The 20,547-nt window shown below is 55.1% G+C and overlaps 2 protein-coding genes and 1 long non-coding RNA gene across 6 annotated transcripts in view; 1 reads left to right on the top strand and 2 right to left on the bottom strand.

The window, feature by feature from the left end:
* Nucleotides 1-12,747, bottom strand: part of IL27RA (interleukin 27 receptor subunit alpha) — a 22,784-nt gene extending 10,037 nt beyond the window's left edge. The window contains exons 1-6 of one of the 3 annotated variants that reach the window (XM_077329823.1): nucleotides 12,607-12,747; nucleotides 7,733-7,893; nucleotides 3,740-3,863; nucleotides 2,596-2,762; nucleotides 1,900-2,054; nucleotides 1,144-1,297 (exon numbers count right to left, since the gene is read on the bottom strand). In XM_077329823.1, coding sequence (XP_077185938.1) covers nucleotides 1,144-1,297; nucleotides 1,900-2,054; nucleotides 2,596-2,762; nucleotides 3,740-3,863; nucleotides 7,733-7,799 — 667 coding nt within the window. In that variant the 5' untranslated portion in view covers nucleotides 7,800-7,893; nucleotides 12,607-12,747. Of the gene's footprint in view, nucleotides 1-1,143; nucleotides 1,298-1,899; nucleotides 2,055-2,595; nucleotides 2,763-3,739; nucleotides 3,864-7,732; nucleotides 7,894-11,991; nucleotides 12,215-12,606 lie in introns of those variants that run through there. The other 2 variants (XM_077329822.1, XM_077329824.1) reach the window with 2 other exon arrangements.
* Nucleotides 12,334-17,178, top strand: LOC143833709 (uncharacterized). 2 transcript variants are annotated; one of them, XR_013229689.1, is made up of 3 exons: nucleotides 12,334-12,405; nucleotides 12,855-14,646; nucleotides 15,113-15,252. It is a non-coding gene; the product is annotated as an uncharacterized LOC143833709 (long non-coding RNA). The 2 variants fall into 2 exon arrangements; XR_013229690.1 differs by lacking the exon at nucleotides 12,334-12,405 and adding an exon at nucleotides 17,046-17,178 and having other exon boundaries at nucleotides 13,047-14,646; nucleotides 15,113-15,551.
* Nucleotides 17,078-20,547, bottom strand: RLN3 (relaxin 3). Its single transcript, XM_077329827.1, has 2 exons — nucleotides 20,276-20,547; nucleotides 17,078-17,325 (listed from the first exon to the last, which is right to left on the bottom strand). Exons 1-2 carry the CDS (start codon nucleotides 20,445-20,447, stop codon nucleotides 17,078-17,080), a joined length of 420 nt encoding a protein of 139 aa, XP_077185942.1. The 5' UTR covers nucleotides 20,448-20,547.

Raw genomic sequence — 20,547 nt, 5'->3', positions numbered from 1 at the left:
AGGTCGAGAGGGTATGGCTGGCTGACAGGACTGGCATGTTTCGCTGCAAAAATATTCTGGATGTTTTATTTCTGGGATTTAACGCAGGATTTTATATGCGTGTGGCTGGGATTTAAAATGCTGACCTCTGCCGTAAGAAGGAGGAGGCCAGAAGAGACGGAAGGGGGTTTGCTTGGGGGGAGGTGTGCTCGGCATGCGTGGAAGAGAGGAAAGAACAAGGCACTGTGGAGTGCAAAAGAAATCTGTGTCCTTTGTTATTTGCCCATGTTGCAAAAGCGGAAGTTAAGCTTTGTGGAAGTCACTAGCTTTCAGTGGGCAGTGAGAAAATGAACTAGGTCTGTTTACGGCACTTTAGAGAAAGGAGAACTGTGCTTATGAAATGTATTCCCATAAAACCAGAGTCCAGGAGCACCTTTAAGACCAACAAAGATTTATTCAAGGCGTGAGCTTTGGAGTGCAGGCAGGTAGCCTGACGAAGAGGGCTTGCACTCGAAAGCTCACGCCTTGAATAAATCTTTGTTGGTCTTAAAGGTGCTCCTGGACTCTGGTTTTATTGTGCTACTCATTTGAATCTATTAAATTTATTGTAACTGTTCTGCCAGAGTACTCTGATTGGCCACTTTTCTGGCAGCGGCCAGGTGCTTTCAGGAAGTAAGCGTGCACAGGTGGGGATTCTGCACAGCAGGGCTTCTGACTTGCCAATCACAAGACCCACTGGCCAGGCTAGGACCCCTCCCGCTTTCTCAAAATCCTTGGAGGGCACCAGGAAAAGCAGACCCCTGACTCTAGGGCAGGGGTAGTCAAACTGAGGCCCTCCAGATGTCCATGAACTACAATTCCCAGAAGCCCCTGCCAGCATTCGCTGGCAGGGGCTTCTGGGAATTGTAGTCCATGGACTTCTGGAGGGCCGCAGTTTAACTACCCCTGCTCTAGGGGCTCATAACCCGGCAGGTCCCAGACTCAAGGCAGAAAACCAGGATGGTTTTAAATGGAAAAGCAGCATACAAAACATTCTAATCAATCTCACAGCCTGCAATGCATGTTGCCAGCCTGGTGCATCGGCTCCGATCCTACCACCCCCCTTTCTAGTGAGAATTGGTGGGGGGGGGGGTGTTTCCGCTTCCTGTGTTTCCGCTTCCTCACCAGCCTCCATGGTTCTGAAGATTTGAGGTGGGCTCCATTCGCTCCAAAAACCTTGTCTGTTTTCCTGGATGCAACGTGCTTGCACCTCGTACAAAGTGAAGGGAACCAAGTCTACAAGCTCCTGATCCTCTTGGGAGCTTTGCTCCAAGCTCAGCTGGGAACAAAAACAGAACAACACTGGGTCACGACAGGGCTGGGGAGAGAGGAAGGGGCCGCGATGCCACAGTGGGGAGGCCGCAAGGATCCTTTCTGCTCTAGCAGGAGGAAGAGGGAGAAGAGGAAGGAAGAGTTGTCTTTCATACACTGCTTTTCTCTGCCCGAAGGAGTCCCAAAGCAGCTTACAATGGCCTACCCTTCCTCTCCCCGCAACAGACACCTTTGAGGCACTGAGAGAACTGTGGCAGGCCCAAGGTCACCCACGTGGCTGCATGGGTAGCAGGCATGGGGACTCAAACCCAGTTCTCCAGACTAGAAGCCCCTGCAACTGCTACAGCAAGGAAGGAAACTCAGGTCTGGGGGAAGGCAGCCGCGGTGCTCATCGACGGCAGCAAAAAGAGAGAGACCTTTGAGTACCTAAAAAAACTGCCCAGGTTTTATTTCAGCAGAAGCTTCAGGGACCCACAACAATTATCTCGGGCGGTGATGCTCTGTATTCCTGGTGCTCAGGGGGAGTCCTGGCCCCTCTGGTGGGCCACAGGCTAGTCCCGAAAACACCCACCGGAGGAACCGAAAGAGCGGCAGAGACCACCGACTCACCCAGATCCATGCAGCATCTGTGGATGCCTTGTACCGAATTTCCCAGAGCAGGCGCTGATCCATGATGTGTTCCGCCCAGTTTGAGTTGTCCCGTCTCACCACAGCACCAGAGGAACTCACCTCTACAAGGACCAGCTCGGGGGCAGGGGGTTTCACTGAAAGAAGTAAAACAGGGGGGGGGGGGGAAGAAACTTAGCCCTCTGCAAATCAGCGCAGAATCGAACCAGGCATGTCAGATTAGAAGTCCGCACTCCTAACCACTACACCAAACTGGCAACGAAAGAGAACCCACACTCTGGGTCACACACTGGAGAAAAACCAGGGGCCATCAGGAGGTCCCCCAGCAGGGCCAGGACTGTGCCCCCCCCCAAGCCCCAAGAAGACAGAGCATCTCCGCCCCATACAGAGTGCTCCCCCTTCACTGCCTGTCTCAGAGCCACTGGTGGACATCTGCTCCAGATGTTGATCCTGCACCTCCCATCCACATTTCAGGCACCTGGTGATCCACGTGCAGGTGGGCAGCCAGGCCGGGCACTAGCTCTGGTGCCCCTTTTCTGCAGGGCTGCCTGGAGACCCCTCCACAGGCCTTTTTTTGTTTCATTTTTTAAATAATATTATTATTTATTTTAGAAATTGCAAAAGGAATAATAGTAGTAGTTACAGGGAAGCCACCCGCCTGTCTTCTAGGCCACTCACCTATTTCCTCCAGGCTGACGTTTAACGTTTCGGACACGTCCACCCCAGCTGCCCGGTGAATTTCCAGCCACACGCTGTAGACTTCCCCCCGCTTCAGCCGGCTCCTGGCAACGGTCAGCCAGCGGTCTCCCTCTCGCGCCTGGGCTTTGTGGATCTCACTAGGTGCGCTGGCCAGGACAGCAAAACGAGACGTAAACTGAAGCCGTCACCAGCAACAGCTTAGCAGAAGAGCAAGCTTGCACCAAATTGTGTATTCGTATTATTTTGTTATTTGCTTCACAGCAGGGCTGGCCAAACTGTGGCTCTGCAGATGTCCAACCCACTACAATTCCCACAAGCCAATCAGGACATAGGAGGAGAATATTTGAAAAAACACCAGGAAGTTCCTAGTGGAACGATGCTCAACATGCATCTTTTCCGATGCCCCCTAGAGGATAGTCTTCATATGCTTTTGAAGCATGCACACTGCAGCTCTGGCGTATTCCAACAGGGGGAAGGACTTCTGTGAGGCATAAAGCCACGGACTCCGCCTTCCCCAGCAGCCATTGTCCCCTGGGGCAGTGGTCCCCAACCTTTCTGATGCTGGGGACCGGCAGGGCAGCGGGCTGCGCTTGCTGGCCCGCGCATGCGCGAATGCGTCATGCGCGGTCGAAATTGTGCATGCGCGGCACTTCCGTGCATGCGCAAAAGTGCCGTGCATGCGCGATTTTGGTTGCGCATGGCGCATTCACGTTTGCGCGATGCGCGGGCACAGCCCACGCATGCGCGATACGCGGACGCGGCCCTGATTTCCTCTCCCCGCCCTCCCGCAGTAAGAGTCTTCCAGGGCCGCATGCTTGCAAAAGTGCCGCGCATGCGCGATTTCAGCAGCGCATGGTGCATTTACGCATGCGCAATGCACGGGCACGGCCTGCAGGTTGGGGACCACTGCCCTGGGGGAACTGATCTCTGTCGTCTGGAGATCAGCTGTAATCCCAGGAGATCTCCAGCCACCCCCTGGATGTTGGCAGCCATACTGGAGATCCATGCAGCCACGGATCAGAGGCGTGCTTGCATCCCCAGAAAACTCCCCGCAGAGGTTTGGGGCATCCTTTGAGTCAAAGCCCACCCAGACCTCTAGGCTCATGGCAAATGCTTTGCTTACTATTTCAGGTTCCGGAAGGCGAGGACGAAGGTGGCGTTGGCCTCCGGAGCAGACCAGCTGCACGTCATATCATGGCTGGGAAAGCCACAAAAGCACTGCAGGCCCACGGAGGCCACGGAGGCGCCTGCGAAGGAGAGAGACGTTTCCAAACAGGCTTCCCAAGCGGTGCAATCCCAGTCCTCGCAGGGTGAAAATGCACACACGGGAAGAGAAGGTCTGGGTGGCAAGACAAAAGCTCAAATGGGACGACGGCGGCCACAGAAAATCACCACAGGGCTCTGCTGTCACAACAACCCTGCAAGGAGGATGTCACGCTTGCATGGGAAGTGGGGACTGACTTCCTTCGACACGCTTGTGGGGTTATCAAGGAGAAAGACGGGCCGAGAATGTTTCCTGTGGCCCGTCTCTGGATAAGCAACACAGAACCCCCTCGGAGGTCTCCCACCCAAGTCCCAAGCAGGACCCTCCCTGCAGAGCTTCTACCTACATCGGACAGACAGCTACAGTGGGGAGCACCAGAAGGGGTACTCACGAACAACTCCAGGGGTCCCCAACACGGTGCCCAGGGGCACCGGGAAATCTGCACATACCTTTCCTGGCCAAAGCCATGGGAGGGGGGCCAGGAGGGGCTCTCGCCCAGCAAGGCTTCTGCTTGGCTACTGGAGATTTGACTGGCTGTGCAGATTTTTTTTTAATGTTGCTTTGGTAGCAGATGCCACCAGAAGACAAGACCCTCTCTGTGCTTGAAGGTCAGCTGCAGCCGGCATTTTGCCGTGGGCCCCACCTCCTGCAGCAGCCATTTTTGTGCCAGAATTCCCAGGGAGCCTGCAGACACAAAACAGTGGGGGACCCCTGGCCTGCCCCCTAGCCGCTGGACATAGGGAGGGTCATCTGGACCCAATTGGCAGGTTCCCTGACTGACCCCAATCCCAACCAGCCACAAGACCTTCCAGCGTCTCTGCCCAGGCTAGGATACGGCATCTTCCAAGGACCACCCTGAAGGATCCAAAAAGGGTTCCAAAGATCCACTTCCAGCAGAAAGAATCTCTGCAGGGCAATGTGTTGTTTTTTTTTATCATAAAAAGCAGGGTGAGCAAATTCTAAATAAAGCCTTGGAAACTGGTCTTCCCCTTTCTTGTTGCCCTCTTTGCTTTTTTAGACCCGGCTGCCACAGGCAAGAAAACAGAAGTAGCAGCAGCCACACTCCCCTTGCCCTCCCTCTCCTGGACATTATAAACTCACAGGATCCCAGAGTGGGAAGGGGCCATGGAGGCCATCTAGTCACACCCCCCGCTCAAGGCAGGGTCAGCCTCAAGCATCCAGGAGAAGGATCTGTCCAGCCTCTGCTTGAAGATGGTCAGTGAGTGGGAACTCCCCACCTCCTGAGGCAGCCCCTTCCACTGCTGAACTAGACTCCTAGAATCCTAGAGTGGGAAGGGGCCATGCAGGCCATCTAGTCCACCCCCTGCTCAGTGCAGGATCGGCCTCCAGCATCCAGGAGAAGGATCTGTCCAGCCTCTGCTTGAAGATGGTCAGTGAGTGGGAACTCCCCACCTCCTGAGGCAGCCCCTTCCACGGCTGAACTACTCTGGCCTTGAGAAATGCCCTGGATCATCCTGGTCACTCTCCTCTGAACCCTCTCAATTTTGTCCATGTCCTTTTTGATGTGAGGTGATAAAAATAAAACAAAAGTCAATCTCTTCTTCCGGCCTCTGGGCCACACGGCACATCCTGCCCACCCCCTTCCTTCCCCCCCCAGCTGCTGATCTCAGCAAGAGCTACACAAAGCTCTGCATGTTCATTTCTTCCTAAGCCAGGTATACCACAGACACCAGCACCAGAGGTATGTCCTGAGAGTAAGCATCACCAGAAGGGCCCTGCTGGGTCAGGCCAGGGAGGGCCCATCCAGTCCAGCCTCCCGTCTCACCCAGGGGCCAGCCAGTTCCTCTGCAGGGCCAGCCACAGGGCAGAGAGGCCGAGGCCGTCCCCTGAGAAGACCCTCAGAAGAGCCCTGCTGGGTCAGGCCAGGGAGGGTCCCTCCACTCCAGCCTCCCGTCTCACCCAGGGGCCAGCCAGTTCCTCTGCAGGGCCAGCCACAGGGCAGAGAGGCCGAGGCCTTCCCCTGAGAAGACCCTCAGAAGAGCCCTGATGGGTCAGGCCACGGAGGGTCCCTCCAGTCCAGCCTCCCGTCTCACCCAGGGGCCAGCCAGTTCCTCTGCAGGGCCAGCCACAGGGCAGAGAGGCCGAGGCCTTCCCCTGAGAAGACCCTCAGAAGAGCCCTGCTGGGTCAGGCCAGGGAGGGTCCCTCCAGTCCAGCCTCCCGTCTCACCCAGGGGCCAGCCAGTTCCTCTGCAGGGCCAGCCACAGGGCAGAGAGGCCGAGGCCTTCCCCTGAGAAGACCCTCAGAAGAGCCCTGCTGGGTCAGGCCAGCGAGGGTCCCTCCAGTCCAGCCTCCCATCTCACCCAGGGGCCAGCCAGTTCCTCTGCAGGGCCAGCCACAGGGCAGAGAGGCCGAGGCCTTCCCCTGAGAAGACCCTCAGAAGAGCCCTGCTGGGTCAGGCCAGGGAGGGTCCCTCCAGTCCAGCCTCCCATCTCACCCAGGGGCCAGCCAGTTCCTCTGCAGGGCCAGCCACAGGGCAGAGAGGCCGAGGCCTTCCCCTGAGAAGACCCTCAGAAGAGCCCTGCTGGGTCAGGCCAGGGAGGGTCCCTCCAGTCCAGCCTCCCGTCTCACCCAGGGGCCAGCCAGTTCCTCTGCAGGGCCAGCCACAGGGCAGAGAGGCCGAAGCCTTCCCCTGAGAAGACCCTCAGAAGAGCCCTGCTGGGTCAGGCCAGGGAGGGTCCCTCCAGTCCAGCCTCCCGTCTCACCCAGGGGCCAGCCAGTCCCTCTGCAGGGCCAGCCACAGGGCAGAGAGGCCGAGGCCTTCCCCTGAGAAGACCCTCAGAAGAGCCCTGCTGGGTCAGGCCAGGGAGGGTCCCTCCAGTCCAGCCTCCCGTCTCACCCAGGGGCCAGCCAGTCCCTCTGCAGGGCCAGCCACAGGGCAGAGAGGCCGAGGCCTTCCCCTGAGAAGACCCTCAGAAGAGCCCTGCTGGATCAGGCCAGGGAGGGTCCCTCCAGTCCAGCCTCCCGTCTCACCCAGGGGCCAGCCAGTCCCTCTGCAGGGCCAGCCACAGGGCAGAGAGGCCGAGGCCTTCCCCTGAGAAGACCCTCAGAAGAGCCCTGCTGGGTCAGGCCAGGGAGGGTCCCTCCAGTCCAGCCTCCCGTCTCACCCAGGGGCCAGCCAGTCCCTCTGCAGGGCCAGCCACAGGGCAGAGAGGCCGAGGCCTTCCCCTGAGAAGACCCTCAGAAGAGCCCTGCTGGATCAGGCCAGGGAGGGTCCCTCCAGTCCAGCCTCCCGTCTCACCCAGGGGCCAGCCAGTCCCTCTGCAGGGCCAGCCACAGGGCAGAGAGGCCGAGGCCTTCCCCTGAGAAGACCCTCAGAAGAGCCCTGCTGGGTCAGGCCAGGGAGGGTCCCTCCAGTCCAGCCTCCCGTCTCACCCGGGGGCCAGCCAGTTCCTCTGCAGGGCCAACCACAGGGCAGAGAGGCTGAGGCCTTCCCCTGAGAAGACCCTCAGAAGAGTCAGGGTCAGGCCAGGAGAGGCCGAGGCCTCACCCTGAGAAGACCCTCAGAAGAGACCTGCATCACACCAGTTCCTCTGCTCAGCCAACCACTGTGGTCCCTCTTATTTGTGGGGTCACCTCTCACCACAAGAGGTCCCATTCTGTGGATTGGACCAACTAACTCTGCTTTGAGTCCCTGAGAGGAAAGCAGAATGGAAATCACGCAAACAGAACAATCAATCTATCCCTCCCTGTGCTTGAAATACACACACAAACACAGAACACCCATTTGGCATAAGGGCACAATGTGTGTACACAGAATTGTGGAGCCATAACCCAGAGCTAAATTTTGGATGTTTGCAGGCAGAAGACGGGGACTTCAAAAAGAACCTTACCCTCTTCCAGCCCAAGAGCCTTAAAGGCCAGAGCCAGCAGCCAAAATGCCTTCCCTTGGCCTTCCATGGTCTCAGATGCCTCCTGAATCAAGAACCAGCCGGAGGGGAAGGGGGATCATCGGAGGGCTGGACAGCAGCATCCACATTGGGGGTGGCCCGCTCTAAAAGACGAAGATTTTAGAAGTATTAATGATCACATTGGAACAATTTATGAGGAGAGATTCAGGGGGGTTGCTGGGTTGGTCTGAAGCTGCAGAACAAATTCTGAGTCTAGGGCAGAGTCTGCACTTACTTTGTTTATTCCATTGTCAATCCTGTTAAATTCAGATCGATTTGAACTCTGGTCTTCCTCTCCCCCTCCCCCTATTGAAACAGGAAAGTGTTCTGCACACAGTAGTTCAGAAGGGGGAGAGGGAGCCAAGCACAGCCTCTTTCTTTTCTTGGAGGGGGTGGAGAGGATTGAGGAAGGCAGAGGAGGGAGAAAAAAATCCAATACTGACAGAAGTTGAGAGAAATTAGGGGCTTCTCCTTTAAAGCAAGCTTGTCACATGAGCAGCTTTGGCTAATCAGGGGTTCTCTACCACAGAGCAGAGCCCAGATTCAAAACAGCCTGCTTTCTCAATCAGATTCTTCAAATATTGAGCATTAAAAGCACTCTAAGACATTGCACAATAAAGATAGGGTCACTCCGGATCAATCCTGCTTATTGCAGAAGGAAAATTTAAATCGCCCCAAATCAAAACGGAAATCGCATTCTTTGTAGACGGCAGGGACTGAATCGACCTGGGATTGGAATAAAAGCTCCGTGCAGTTTACACCTAGGAGCACCTGGAAGACCCTGGAAAGTTTTCCCCAAGGCAGAAGCTTTCATATGCTTGAGCAGGAAAACGAATACCCCAAATTAAACTTGGGTCGTCTTCAAGGTATGAACACACCCACGAATTTATACCCAGAATTAAACTGTGTTGGTCTTAAATTTATACCCCGAATTAAACTGTGTCAGCCTTAAATTTATACCCCGAATTAAACTGTGCCGGGCTTAAAGGTGTGAACACACACAAGAATTTATACCCAGCATTAAACTTAAAAGTGTGAACACACAAGAATTTATACCCCGAATCAAACTGTGATGGTCTTAAAGGTACGAACACACCCAAGAATTTATAACCAGCATTAAACTGTGTCGGTCTTAACGGAGCCAACAGGTCTCAGATCTCTTCCCTCTTTCATTTCAGTACTTCTTTCTAATAAAACGCCCCATGAAAGCTGAAGAATGCGGGCCAGGGAGGGAGAGAAGGGGTTGAAACTGCTTGTTCATCGTGAGTAATGTCTGTGGCACAGACATAAACAGCCACCCATCAACATAAGAACCAATATTTGTTTAATTCTTTTACGCCTCCACCTTTCCCCGCAAGATGACTTTACATGATTCTCCCGTCCTCTTCAATTGTGGCGTAAGAATCCTAGAGTTCCCCGATCAATGAAGCAATATATTGACCCCCTTCTTCCCTAACGGGCATTGATTGGTCAATAAAGGTCAATGAACTCGGTGGAATGTCTCGGAGAGTAAACACAGGATGTGGACTGCAGATGAAAGAACAAGAAAAGAGACCAGAGAACTGCGGGGCCTGGCTGCAGGGAGATTGGAAACAACTTCCTCTGTGGCTCTGGATTCAAATCTCACTGTTTCTTCATTCATTACTCTAAATCTCTAAATGCTTCTAGGGGACCAGAGCAGCCTCCCTAGGAAAGTCCGTCGAAATGCTTAGAGCTTTTTAGCTTACAAAGAGGGTGAGTATGGGGGAGGCATAAGGAAGGCATAAGGAAGTATTTCTTTATGAAGCACATAGCAAACCGTGGATGTGGCGACGGACACCAATTTAGAAGGGTTTGAAAGGGGAGAGGATACATTAAGGGACGAAGGGGCTAGCAATGGCCACGGGTGACGATCTAGTATCAGGGGAAGTACATCTCTTTGTAGCAGCCGTTGGGGAATCCAGCAGGGGGAAAGGTGCTGTAGAGCAGGGGTAGTCAACCTGTGGTCCTCCAGATGTTCATGGACTACAATTCCCATGAGCCCCTGCCAGCGTTTGCTGGCAGGGGCTCATGGGAATTGTAGTCCATGGACATCTGGAGGACCACAGGTTGACTACCCCTGCCGTAGAAGCAGTGAGTCAGGCATTATGGGAAAGGCATGCTAGACTCCAGGGGACTCCAGACTGATTAGGCAGGGCTGTTCTTACGTTCTGAGAGCGTTACAAGTCATATAGTGCTCAGACCCATCACAACAAATTGATGTCACAAACGACAGAAGTGTTCATTGGTGGCTTGGAGGGGGAGGGACATGGTGTTGCTGGTTACTGATGATGTCCAGGCACCAACCAATAGCAGACTTCAACCTTTGGAAAATTTGCAGTCTGCTGTCCTCTGCACTAGCCAATAGGAGCTTGACCCTTGAAAAAATATGCAACATGATGTCTCAGGCACCAGCCAATAGAGACTTGCAACTCTTGGGAGATGTGTGGGATGATGTCCCAGACAACAGCCAATCAATAGGTTCTTACAGTCTTATGCATCCCAGTGAGGAGAGACAGCATTTTCCAAGACTTGTTGAGAACATTTCCATTTCTGTCGCAAGTCCCCAACACTGGCTTTGCTACCTGTGCACACCTATTGAATGGCTGGGAACCTGGGCATTGTGAGGCCTTCTAAGTTGGCGGCCGTTGCAAATCCAGTGGCAGTGAGTTCCACGGTTTAACCATGTGCTGCATGAAGAAATACTTCCTTATGCACACCTTGGATCTCCAGCCCTCAGCTTCAGTGGACGACCCCAGGGTCAAGTATTATTGGGGGGAAGCTTAACATTTTTTAATTGTAAAAGTAATAATTAAAATTAAATAAGTAACCCAATTAACCAGCATCCCCAAACCTCAGGGGTGTCCAAGGCCACAGAGTCCCCCCTCCCAAGCAGCCCTTTCCTCCGGGGGAAATGATCTCTGCAGTCTGGAGAGGAGCTGGAATTCCAGGGGATCCCCAGGCCCCACCTGGAGGCTGGCATCCCTGACCCTCCGTGGGGTCCAAGGCCACAGAGTCCCCCCTCCCAAGCAGCCCTTTCCTCCGGGGGAAATGATCTCTGCAGTCTGGAGAGGAGCTGGAATTCCAGGGGATCCCCAGGCCCCACCTGGAGGCTGGCATCCCTGACCCTCAGTGGGGTCCAAGGCCACAGAGTCCCCCCTCCCAAGCAGCCCTTTCCTCCAGGGGAAATGATCTCTGCAGTCTGGAGAGGAGCTGGAATTCCAGGGGATCCCCAGGCCCCACCTGGAGGCTGGCATCCCTGACCCTCAGTGGGGCCCAAGGCCACAGAGTCACCCCTCCCAAGCAGCCCTTTCCTCCAGGGGAACTGATCTCTGCAGTCTGGAGAGGAGCTGGAATTCCAGGGGATCCCCAGGCCCCACCTGGAGGCTGGCATCCCCGACCCTCAGTGGGGTCCAAGGCCACAGAGTCCCCCCTCCCAAGCAGCCCTTTTCTCCAGGGGAACTGATCTCTGCAGTCTGGAGAGGAGCTGGAATTCCAGGGGATCCCCAGGCCCCCCCTGGAGGCTGGCATCCCTGACCCTCAGTGGGGTCCAAGGCCACAGAGTCCCCCCTCCCAAGCAGCCCTTTCCTCCAGGGGAACTGAGCTCTGCAGTCTGGAGAGGAGCTGGAATTCCAGGGGATCCCCAGGCCCCACCTGGAGGCTGGCATCCCTGACCCTCAGTGGGGTCCAAGGCCACAGAGTCCCCCCTCCCAAGCAGCCCTTTCCTGCAGGGGAACTGATCTCTGCAGTCTGGAGAGGAGCTGGAGTTCCAGGGGATCCCCAGGCCCCACCTGGAGGCTGGCATCCCTGACCCTCAGTGGGGTCCAAGGCCACAGAGTCCCCCCTCCCAAGCAGCCCTTTTCTCCAGGGGAACTGATCTCTGCAGTCTGGAGAGGAGCTGGAATTCCAGGGGATCCCCAGGCCCCACCTGGAGGCTGGCATCCCTGACCCTCAGTGGGGTCCAAGGCCACAGAGTCCCCCCTCCCAAGCAGCCCTTTTCTCCAGGGGAACTGAGCTCTGCAGTCCGGAGAAGAGCTGGAATTCCGGGGGTCCCCAGGCCCCACCTGGAGGCTGGCACCCCCTAGCCACCCCTCTCCCGGCAGAGCGGGGGGTTGGAAACGGCGTCCCCCAGCCTCTACCCGCCGTTGCAGCCGTCCTTGCCGCTCGCTCGCTCGCCCACTCACCCGGGCGCTCCGGAGTGCTGCGGCCGCTGTCAGCGGGGCTTGCGGGCGTCTGCGGGGCGGCGCTCGGGGCTCGGCCGAGGGAGGCGGGAGGCGGGGAGGGCCCAACCGGGGAGCTGTGCCGGGAAGCGGCTCCGGGGCGGCCGAGCAAGAAGCGGGGCGCTCCCAGCGCCTCTCGCGGGCTTGCCGACACGCGTCCTGCATCCGGGCGCGGCGTTGCCAACCGCGGGCGGGGCCTGGAGACCTCCCGGAATCGCAGCTCCCTCCTCCTCTGCTGGGGGAGGAGGCTGCGCTGGGCGGGGGGGGGAAGACTCCATGGCGTCATACCCGGCTGGCCCCTCCCCAGTCCCCCCCCCCGCCGCCCCACGACTCATCCTCCCAAATCCCCGGGAATTTCCCCGCCAGGAGTTGGCAGTCGTAAGAGGATGCCAGGAGGGCTCTGCAGAAGGGCGGAGGGGAGGGGAGGGGAGGGGAGGGGAGGGGAGGGGAGGGGAGGGGAGGGGAGGGGTCCCCCCACTTATTTCAAGTCATTCCAGTGCTTTTAGCCCCCCAGCTTTCTCCCCGGGCTGCTTCCGTCCCCCTCCTCCCCGCCCCCGTTCGCCCTCCCCGCAGCCGCACCTGAAACAAGGTAGGCGGAGAGCGTGTGAATGCCCGCCCCCGTGAGTGGCCAGAGCGGCCTGGGGATTCGAGTCGGGGTCTGCCGGATCCTAGCGCCAAGCCCGGGCCAAACAGCGCAAGAGGTCTGGATTCTGGGGCAGTTGAAACCCGCTGCCACAAAAGGACCTCTAGGGCTCTTTGGGACCTGAAGAAGGGGGCGGGGACTCCCGGAAGCTCCTCCCCGGCCATGAATTTTGTGGGTCTTTCAGGTGCTCCTGGACTCCGGCTCTTGGGACCTGAAGAAGGGAGCCGGGACTTCCCTGCCCCAAATTGTGTGAGTCTTCCGGGTGCTCCTGGGCTCTGGCTCTCTGGGACCCCAAGGAGTGAGCAGGGACTCCCTAAAGCTCCTCCCCGGCCCCCGATGTTGTGAGTCTTCCAGGTGCTCTGGCTCTTTGAGACCTGAGGAAGTGAGCAGGGACTCAAAAGCTCCTCCTGGCAGCTGATAAATTGTGTTAGTCTTGAAGGTCCTCCTGGACTCTGGCTCTCTGGGACCCCAAGGAGTGAGCCGGGACTCCCGAAATCTCCTCCCTGGCCCCAATTTTGTGAGTCTTCCAGGTGCTCCTGGGCTCTGGCTCTTTGGGACCTGAAGAAGGGAGCAGGGACTCCCAAAAGCTCCTCCCCGGCCATGGATTGTGCTGGTCTCAGAGGTGCTTCTGGACTCTGCTGTTTCCTGCTTCTATGGGAAAGCTCAGCTTTTCGGTACACAACACCTCCTGTGTTCAGTGCACAAACCCTGAAGCAATTCCTGGCATTTCCACAGAAGCAGCAGTGTGTGTGATGAAGCCTCGTGTATGAGTGACGTTCCACTTTGCTGCCTACCCAGAAGAGCAGGAAGGAAGGGGCTAGCCTGGAAAATACCAGGGGGCCGAGGGGTGTTACTCTTGGCCCACTCATTCCCCCACCTCACCACTGCTGCCGTTTCCACCTGCAGAAGAGCCCCAGGCAGCCTAGCGAAGAATCACTTGCTGGCAGAGTTTGAAAATGGGGAGAGAGCGCAGCACCAGGCTGCTTAAAGAATAAAATAGTTTTTATTCAGGAAGAGAAAGAACCATGTACCGAAAGAGAGAGAGAGACCTAACTAACTATTCTGACTGTTCTCTGCAGTCCGTCTTCTGTTCCGCTGCTGTTGTGGAGACAAGCAGGAAGGAAGTGCTCACGAAACAGGAAGTCTCCCGCTCAGATGATCTCAACCCTGGAGGGGATAACTTGAAAATCACCAGGCAGTTCCTAGCCTATCTATGCTAAATATGCATCTCCTCTGATGCCCCCTGCAGGGCAACCTTTATATTCTGTTCAGTTATGCACATCACAACTCTTGCGAATTCCGGCATCACTGACAGAGGGAGATGGCAAATGATACCCTTTTCCTCTCCTGCAGGTTTTTCTCGGGAAAAAGCTGTCACCTCTACTGGGACAAGCTTACAGATATTTTCCCCTCAGTGTAGGTAAAAATGCAAAACCATCCGGAGACAGCCAGTGCGGTGTAGTTGTTCAGAGTGGCGGTTTCTAATCTGGAGAACCGGGTTTGATTCCTCCCCCCTCCTTCACCTACAGCCAGCAGGGTGACCTTGGGCCATCCCCAGTTCTCTCTGAGCTCTCTCAGCCCCACCTACCTCCCAGGGTGTCTGTTGCAGGGAGAGGAAGGGAAGGCGACTGTAAACCATTTTGAGACTCTTTCAGGCAAAGAAAAGCACAGCATTAAAACTAGCTCTTCTCCTCTGTGGCTCCCCTGACAAGTCCTCAGATGGCCCCCCAGGTTCACTGCAGGAGGTTCTGTTCTGGCATTTCTTGCTTCCCGACGCAGAGTTGCTGACCTGATCTCTGGACTACAGAGATCAGTTCCCCTGGAGAAAAGGGCTGCTTGGGAGGAAGGACTCCGTAGAATTAGACTCCGCTAAAGTCCCTCCCTCCTCCAGCCACCCCCTCCACGGGCCCCGTCCCCAAATATCCAGCAATGTCTCCAGCCTGAATTGGCAACTGCATCCGCATCATCAGCACTTGGTAAGGAATCCACTCAGCCTGGTACAGCCCCCTCTAATTAGATTTAATCCTGCCCTCCTTTTTCTGTGCTGTGGCCTGTGGGCATGGGGTTTGGGGTTTGCCTGCCTGGGCCTGGAATATTTTGGTCAAAGCCTTGTCCATCCTCCCAGAAAGCATTGCCTGCATGGGAGCATCACCCTGCAACTGTGCCTATTCCCGGGCAGGGGGAGGGGGTGGCCTACCTCCGGCTTTCTCAACCAGGATGTCGCATACGGGTGGGCCTGTCCACAGCTCTGCATCTTGCCACTTCTGGGGTTTCTCAAAGCTTGAAGAATGTTTCAGGGGTTTCTCCGTGGCGAAGAAGTTGAGAAAGGCCGATGGGCTATAGAAGCAGGTGGCCTCGTAGCCGGTCCTGGCAGAATCCCCAGAGAGCTCAGATTTAACACGCTACAGCTGACGGTTTCTGTCCATATTTTTTTTATTTCAGCTTTTGACATATTTCCATAAAAAGAACAAATTGGCAGCAACGGAAGGACTATCACGGGCGAGGCCACAGCAAAGCCCAGAGACATCTATGCGTGAAATAACCAGTGAGAAACACATACACACACCCCCTGGTAGAATCCCCTCTGTGCCAGCCAAGGAGGTAGGATTGCCAGCCTCCAGGTGGGGCCTGGAGATCTCCCACTGTTACAACAGATCTCTAGGCGACGGAGATAGTTCTCCCAGGGGAAATGGCTGCTTTAGATGGGGGGGGGGGCTTGGACCATCTGAGGATCCTCCCCTCCTGAAGCCCCTCCCTCCTCAGGCTGTTGTTGTGAAGTCGTGTCCGACCCATTGCGACCCCATGGACAATGATCCTCCAGGCCTTCCTGTCCTCTACCATTCCTCGGAGTCCTCAGGCTCTACCCTGCCCAAATTTCCAGGTATTTCCCAACCTAGAGCTGGTAACCTTATAAAGAGTAGCCAGCAGATGGACTATACGGAAAGTAGCAAGTAAACACCAAATGAATCCGTGCAGGCTCAATAAACCGTTTAATGAAGGAACCTCCTAACAGGAGTTAGGATTTCAAAACAGAATAATTTACAAGTCCTGGTGAATTACCCTTGTTTTGGTATACTTCCTCAGTGCGTAATGTATCAGTCAATTACCCTTGTTTCAGCAAATTTCCTCAGGGTATAATGTAACAATCCATGGATGAAATGAGATACAATGTCAAATGTCTTCTCAGTCTCTAGATGCAGTGACCATTGCTCATGCCATTCAAAACAATTGCCACAGACGTTCCTGGAGACAGAGAGAACACAGAGCATTTGCTATTGTAGCTCATTTTGTCCATAGATTGTTACATTATACAGTGAGGAAGTATACTGAAACAAGGGTAATTCACCAGGTCTTGTTTGTTATTCCCTTGGAAATTGACACGCTTCTATTAGGAAATTCTCTTATTAAATGTTTTATTGGAGCTTGCATGGATTCACTGGGTGTTAACCTCTGGACGCTTCCCCAGTTTCAGGGTTTAGAAAGGACTGCTGTACAGTGGAAACACGGGTGCACGGGGATGGGGGACAAGACCCCTCCATGTCTTTGGCAGCCAACAGGTTGCTGGGAATCCTGGGAATCTCTTCCTGTAACTCTGGTGGATGTTTCATCATTAGGTTCACGACCCACGATGCAGGCAGTCTAAGTATCAGAGTTCTAGACTTGTGGGCAAGAAAACTTCTGTTTTGGAAAGCAAGGGTTCACATATATAAAGCACAGGCTCATCCCCTTCTCTCCCTCCTATCATGGGAAGATGACGACTCGGGTTTCAAAGGGAGGCTAAACATTTCTGTAATCTAGGTGCCAGGCACAGGGAGGCAAAGAGGATCGGTAGCACAGCTATGTTGTGGGAAGGTCAAGCCATAAAACACAAGTTATTCGGCCTTGGTGCAGACGGCCTCAGACATCCATCACAGAAATCAATTACAAACCACAAGGCAGAAACCCTGGATTCTGACACTAAGAGCCTGTGGGAACTTGGGAAATTCTGAGGAGGCGGAGCCAGCCACAAAATGGCTGCTGCAGGAGGCGGGGCTACACTCACAGAGGAAGGCCATAACGTAGGGAAGAAGTGTAGACCATTTTGAAAAAATAAACCAGGAAAGAAAAATGAGAGGGACTCAAAATAAAGCCACAGGGGCCGCTGCCACGGAAACACAGTCCTTTTAATCTGTTTGGCCAAACGGATCCCCAGTGGACAATTGAGTGCCTGGCCTGGCCACACCCACTTTTTAAGAACACTTGGGTGGGTGCTAGGGAAGGTGTCGGTGGGGGCCACGTTGGGGGCCCCCGGTCAAAGAGAAAGGGAAATAAGGGCAAAGAGAAATGCAATAATAACCCCCTTTCCAACATCCCTCCCTTTTTGTCACGGACACAGACGCAGACGCAGCCGAACACGCACGCAGCTGCCTAGCACAGGGAGCTGATGTCGCTCTTGCTGCAGCCCCACTTGCAGCAGGCGCTGCTGAGCCCGGCCATGACGTCACGAGCGCCGCGGTCCAGGGCCCAGGGCTCATCCGAGGCGCTGCGGCTCCTCCAGCTCCCAAAATAATCGGACGGGTCCTTTGGGGGGACGCGGAGCGAGTCCCACTCGCTGGAGGAGGAGGTGGCGACGAAGGCTTCCGTGGAATCGCCTCCGGGGAGGCTGCTGAGTTCTCCTGCAACGAGACACCGACACGCAGGCGTGAGAGAGACATTTGTGGCCCGGCAAAGTGGAGCAGCTGGTGGGCCTCCGGTCTGGGTTGCTACGCAGAGGCAATCAATGGCAAACCACCTCCGTTTGTCTCTGCCCTGACCTGCCTCACCTCGCTGGATTTTGGTAGCACAGCAGGGCTGGCCTTGGAGAGTCCTTGGAAAGGAGGCCACCAAGAAAGTGCACAGTTGCTGCGCAGAGGTAGCAAACCACCTTCCCGTCCACATGGCAGGCAAGCGTGGTTGGACTGTGGCCTCGTCCTGGAGGAAGACCGGCATCACAAAAGGGGGAAGCTAAGCTGCGGGCATCCCAGCGGCTGTGTTGTGGGGCCTGCTCCTTTTAGTGCCAGCGCATAGCAAAGAATTTGGGCAAAAACATACCTGGCACCTTTCCTCTCATCAGTTATTTGTTACATCTCTATACCGCCCACCCGGCAAGCCGGCTCAAGGGGGGTATACGTCATTTGAAAACACCACAGCAACCAGATAAGATATGTAACAACTAATTAAAATTACTAAAAAATTATTAAATGTAAAATTAAATTGAAGCGACCATTTCAGTTAGTGGCTGCAACAGCACCAGCTTTGGGTGTCCCAGGTTCGGACGTCACCAGATCTACCGGAGCCAGAATAGGGTCAGGGGGGATCATTTGCTGGAGGGGTGGGCAGTAGATGTTCTCTTCGGGGGTAGTCAACCTGTGGTCCTCCAGATGTTCATGGACTACCATTCCCATGAGCCCCTGCCAGCAAACGCTGGCAGGGGCTCATGGGAATGGTAGTTCATGAACATCTGGAGGACCACAGGTTGACTACCCCTGTTCGCCCCAGCCATAAGCCTGGTGGGGAAGCTCCGTCTTACAGGCCACGTGGAACTGTGCAAGCTTCCTTTAGAAGCTCCTTCCACCAGGTAGAGTCCAGGACAGAGAACGTCCTGGCCCTGGTTGAGATCAGAGGTATTTCCTTGGAGTGAAATGCTCTTCTGGCAGAAAAGACAGGAAGGTGGTCCCTCGGATTTACTTACAGTGAAGACAAACTGGACATACAGTAACAGGAATATGCAACCCAAAAACAAAAAGATTGCGGTGGAAAGTTAACAATAACGGGAGAATCTCCTACTTGGCACAGATTTTATTATTTATTTATGCTTCCACTCTCCCTTGCAACTCAGGTCAGTTTGCATGGAAATTTGTGACACCAGGAAAACATCATGACGGTGAACATATAACTTGTGACAATGGGGCCTTTAACATTTCACAGGAGAACATTGTGAGAACAGGAGAATATTTTTCAACTCAACAACTGTCCTTATGGGCTCGGCTCCTTATCTGCAGGGCGCAGTCGGTGGTGGGAGGGGCCTCTGGGCTCTGGTTGGGGGAGTTGGTTCGACCGAAGGATTGGTGGGAGAGCTCCAGTGCGCAGCAGGCCCTGCAGAATTTTTCACTCTGATCTCTCCTGGGAGCTCCTTCCACCAAGTGGGGGCCGGGACAGAGAAAGCCCCAGCTCCGGTCGATGACAGACGAGCTTCCCTGGGGCCAGGGAGCACCGGCTTGTGGGTGTTTATAGGGCGTAGTGGTCTCTGGGGAGGATGGGAGCATAGGGGGAGAGATGTTCCCACGGGTACTCAGGGTCCAGATCATGTATGGCCTTAAAGGTAATTACCAGAACCTTAAGTCTGATCTGGCATTCATCCAGTGCAGCTGCTGGTGCACAGGCCAGATGTGGGCCGTCCACGGTGCCCCTGTGAAACCCCTGGCTGCTGCGTTCTGGACCAGTTGTCGTTTCCAGGTCAGGGATAAGGGTAGGCCCACGTAGAGCGAGTTGCAGAAGCCCAGCCTAGAGGTGACCGTCGCCTGGATCACTGTGGCTAGGTGTTCTGTGGCCAGGTAACATCCCCACTCTCAGCTATTGTTTTACTGTGCATAGAGAGTGCATCTCATGTGTGTCTCCTGACACACACGACATGCACTCTCTGTGCAGAATGATACAGTAGCTGAGAGCAGGGTTCCTAGATATTACGTCTCTTGGAAGGTGGGGCCCCAAAAAGAAACACTCTACCAGTATTTGTTGGACGTCCCTCGACCACCCAGCGATCCTTCATAATTGGTTCTAGAGAAGAGTGCATGATTTAATATTATTGACCACTGAGGAAGACCCAGGTATGGTCCAAACACATTTGGTCTGTTCATGTGCAGCTAGATCTGTCTAGTTTTTAACCGAATATTGGTGAATCAGGGTGGCCATCTATCAGGAGGAAGAGCTGAGGGTCATTGGCATATTGATGGCATCCCAGGCTGGACCTCCGTTCCAACTGGGAGAGATGGCGCATAAACAGATCGAATAGGACTGAGAAGAGAGCCGATGAACATCCTGAGTCACAGTAACAGCCATTGAAAAGCAGCCCACGGTCTCCCAAATGGGTCCACTCACTTCAGGAAATGCCCTGACCAGATTCACTCACGGCAGGTTCTCTTTCCCCACATCTGTTTGTTGACGGCTGCTAACCCGATCCATCTCAATGACTCCGTGGGTTCGTCAATATAGGCTACATGTACGAGAACCTCACTTATGGTTCGCTTCTCACAATGATCTGCCCTGATTTTTTTACGGCATTGATTGGTGCCACGCCTCTGTCCTCACTGGGGACCCAAACTGGCTCAGGTCATTTCCCGCTCCTTCAACGGCTCCTCCCAACAACCCTGTGAGGTAGGCTAGGCCGGCAGGTCACCCAGCAAAATTCCACGGCAGAGTGGAGAATTCCAACTTGCCCCAGACCAGATCCAAGTCAACATCCAAGTCCATGGACATCTGGAGGACCACAGTTTGACTACCCCTGTGCTAACCGCTACACCCTGCTGCCACTGCCCTCAGAACCAGGTGACCCCCATCCCTTCCTCCCTTCCAGGTTCCACTGCTTACCTGCGCGTCTCCACCGGGATCCTCCACAGGTGAAAATGACCGCCCGGATGAACTCCCGGCCGCACAGCTTCACCCCGTAGGGAGGTGTCCTGGCTTCGCTCCCCGGCCTCATCTCAGACCACAGCAGCCCAAGGACCAGCGCCAGGAGGAGTTTGTGCATGGCTGGGCGCATAGGCAGGACGGGAGCGCAAGCACCGGCCACAGTTCAGCTCCACCTGCTTGCTCCTCACAGTGCGCCTCTCCCCTTTATAGGGAGACCTTCCACGCTATCT

The sequence above is a fragment of the Paroedura picta genome, chromosome 3, assembly GCF_049243985.1.
Source record: "Paroedura picta isolate Pp20150507F chromosome 3, Ppicta_v3.0, whole genome shotgun sequence".
Taxonomy (NCBI): domain Eukaryota; kingdom Metazoa; phylum Chordata; class Lepidosauria; order Squamata; family Gekkonidae; genus Paroedura; species Paroedura picta.
Note: the sequence above shows the minus strand (reverse complement) of the source record. Positions and strands in the feature narration are given on the sequence as shown.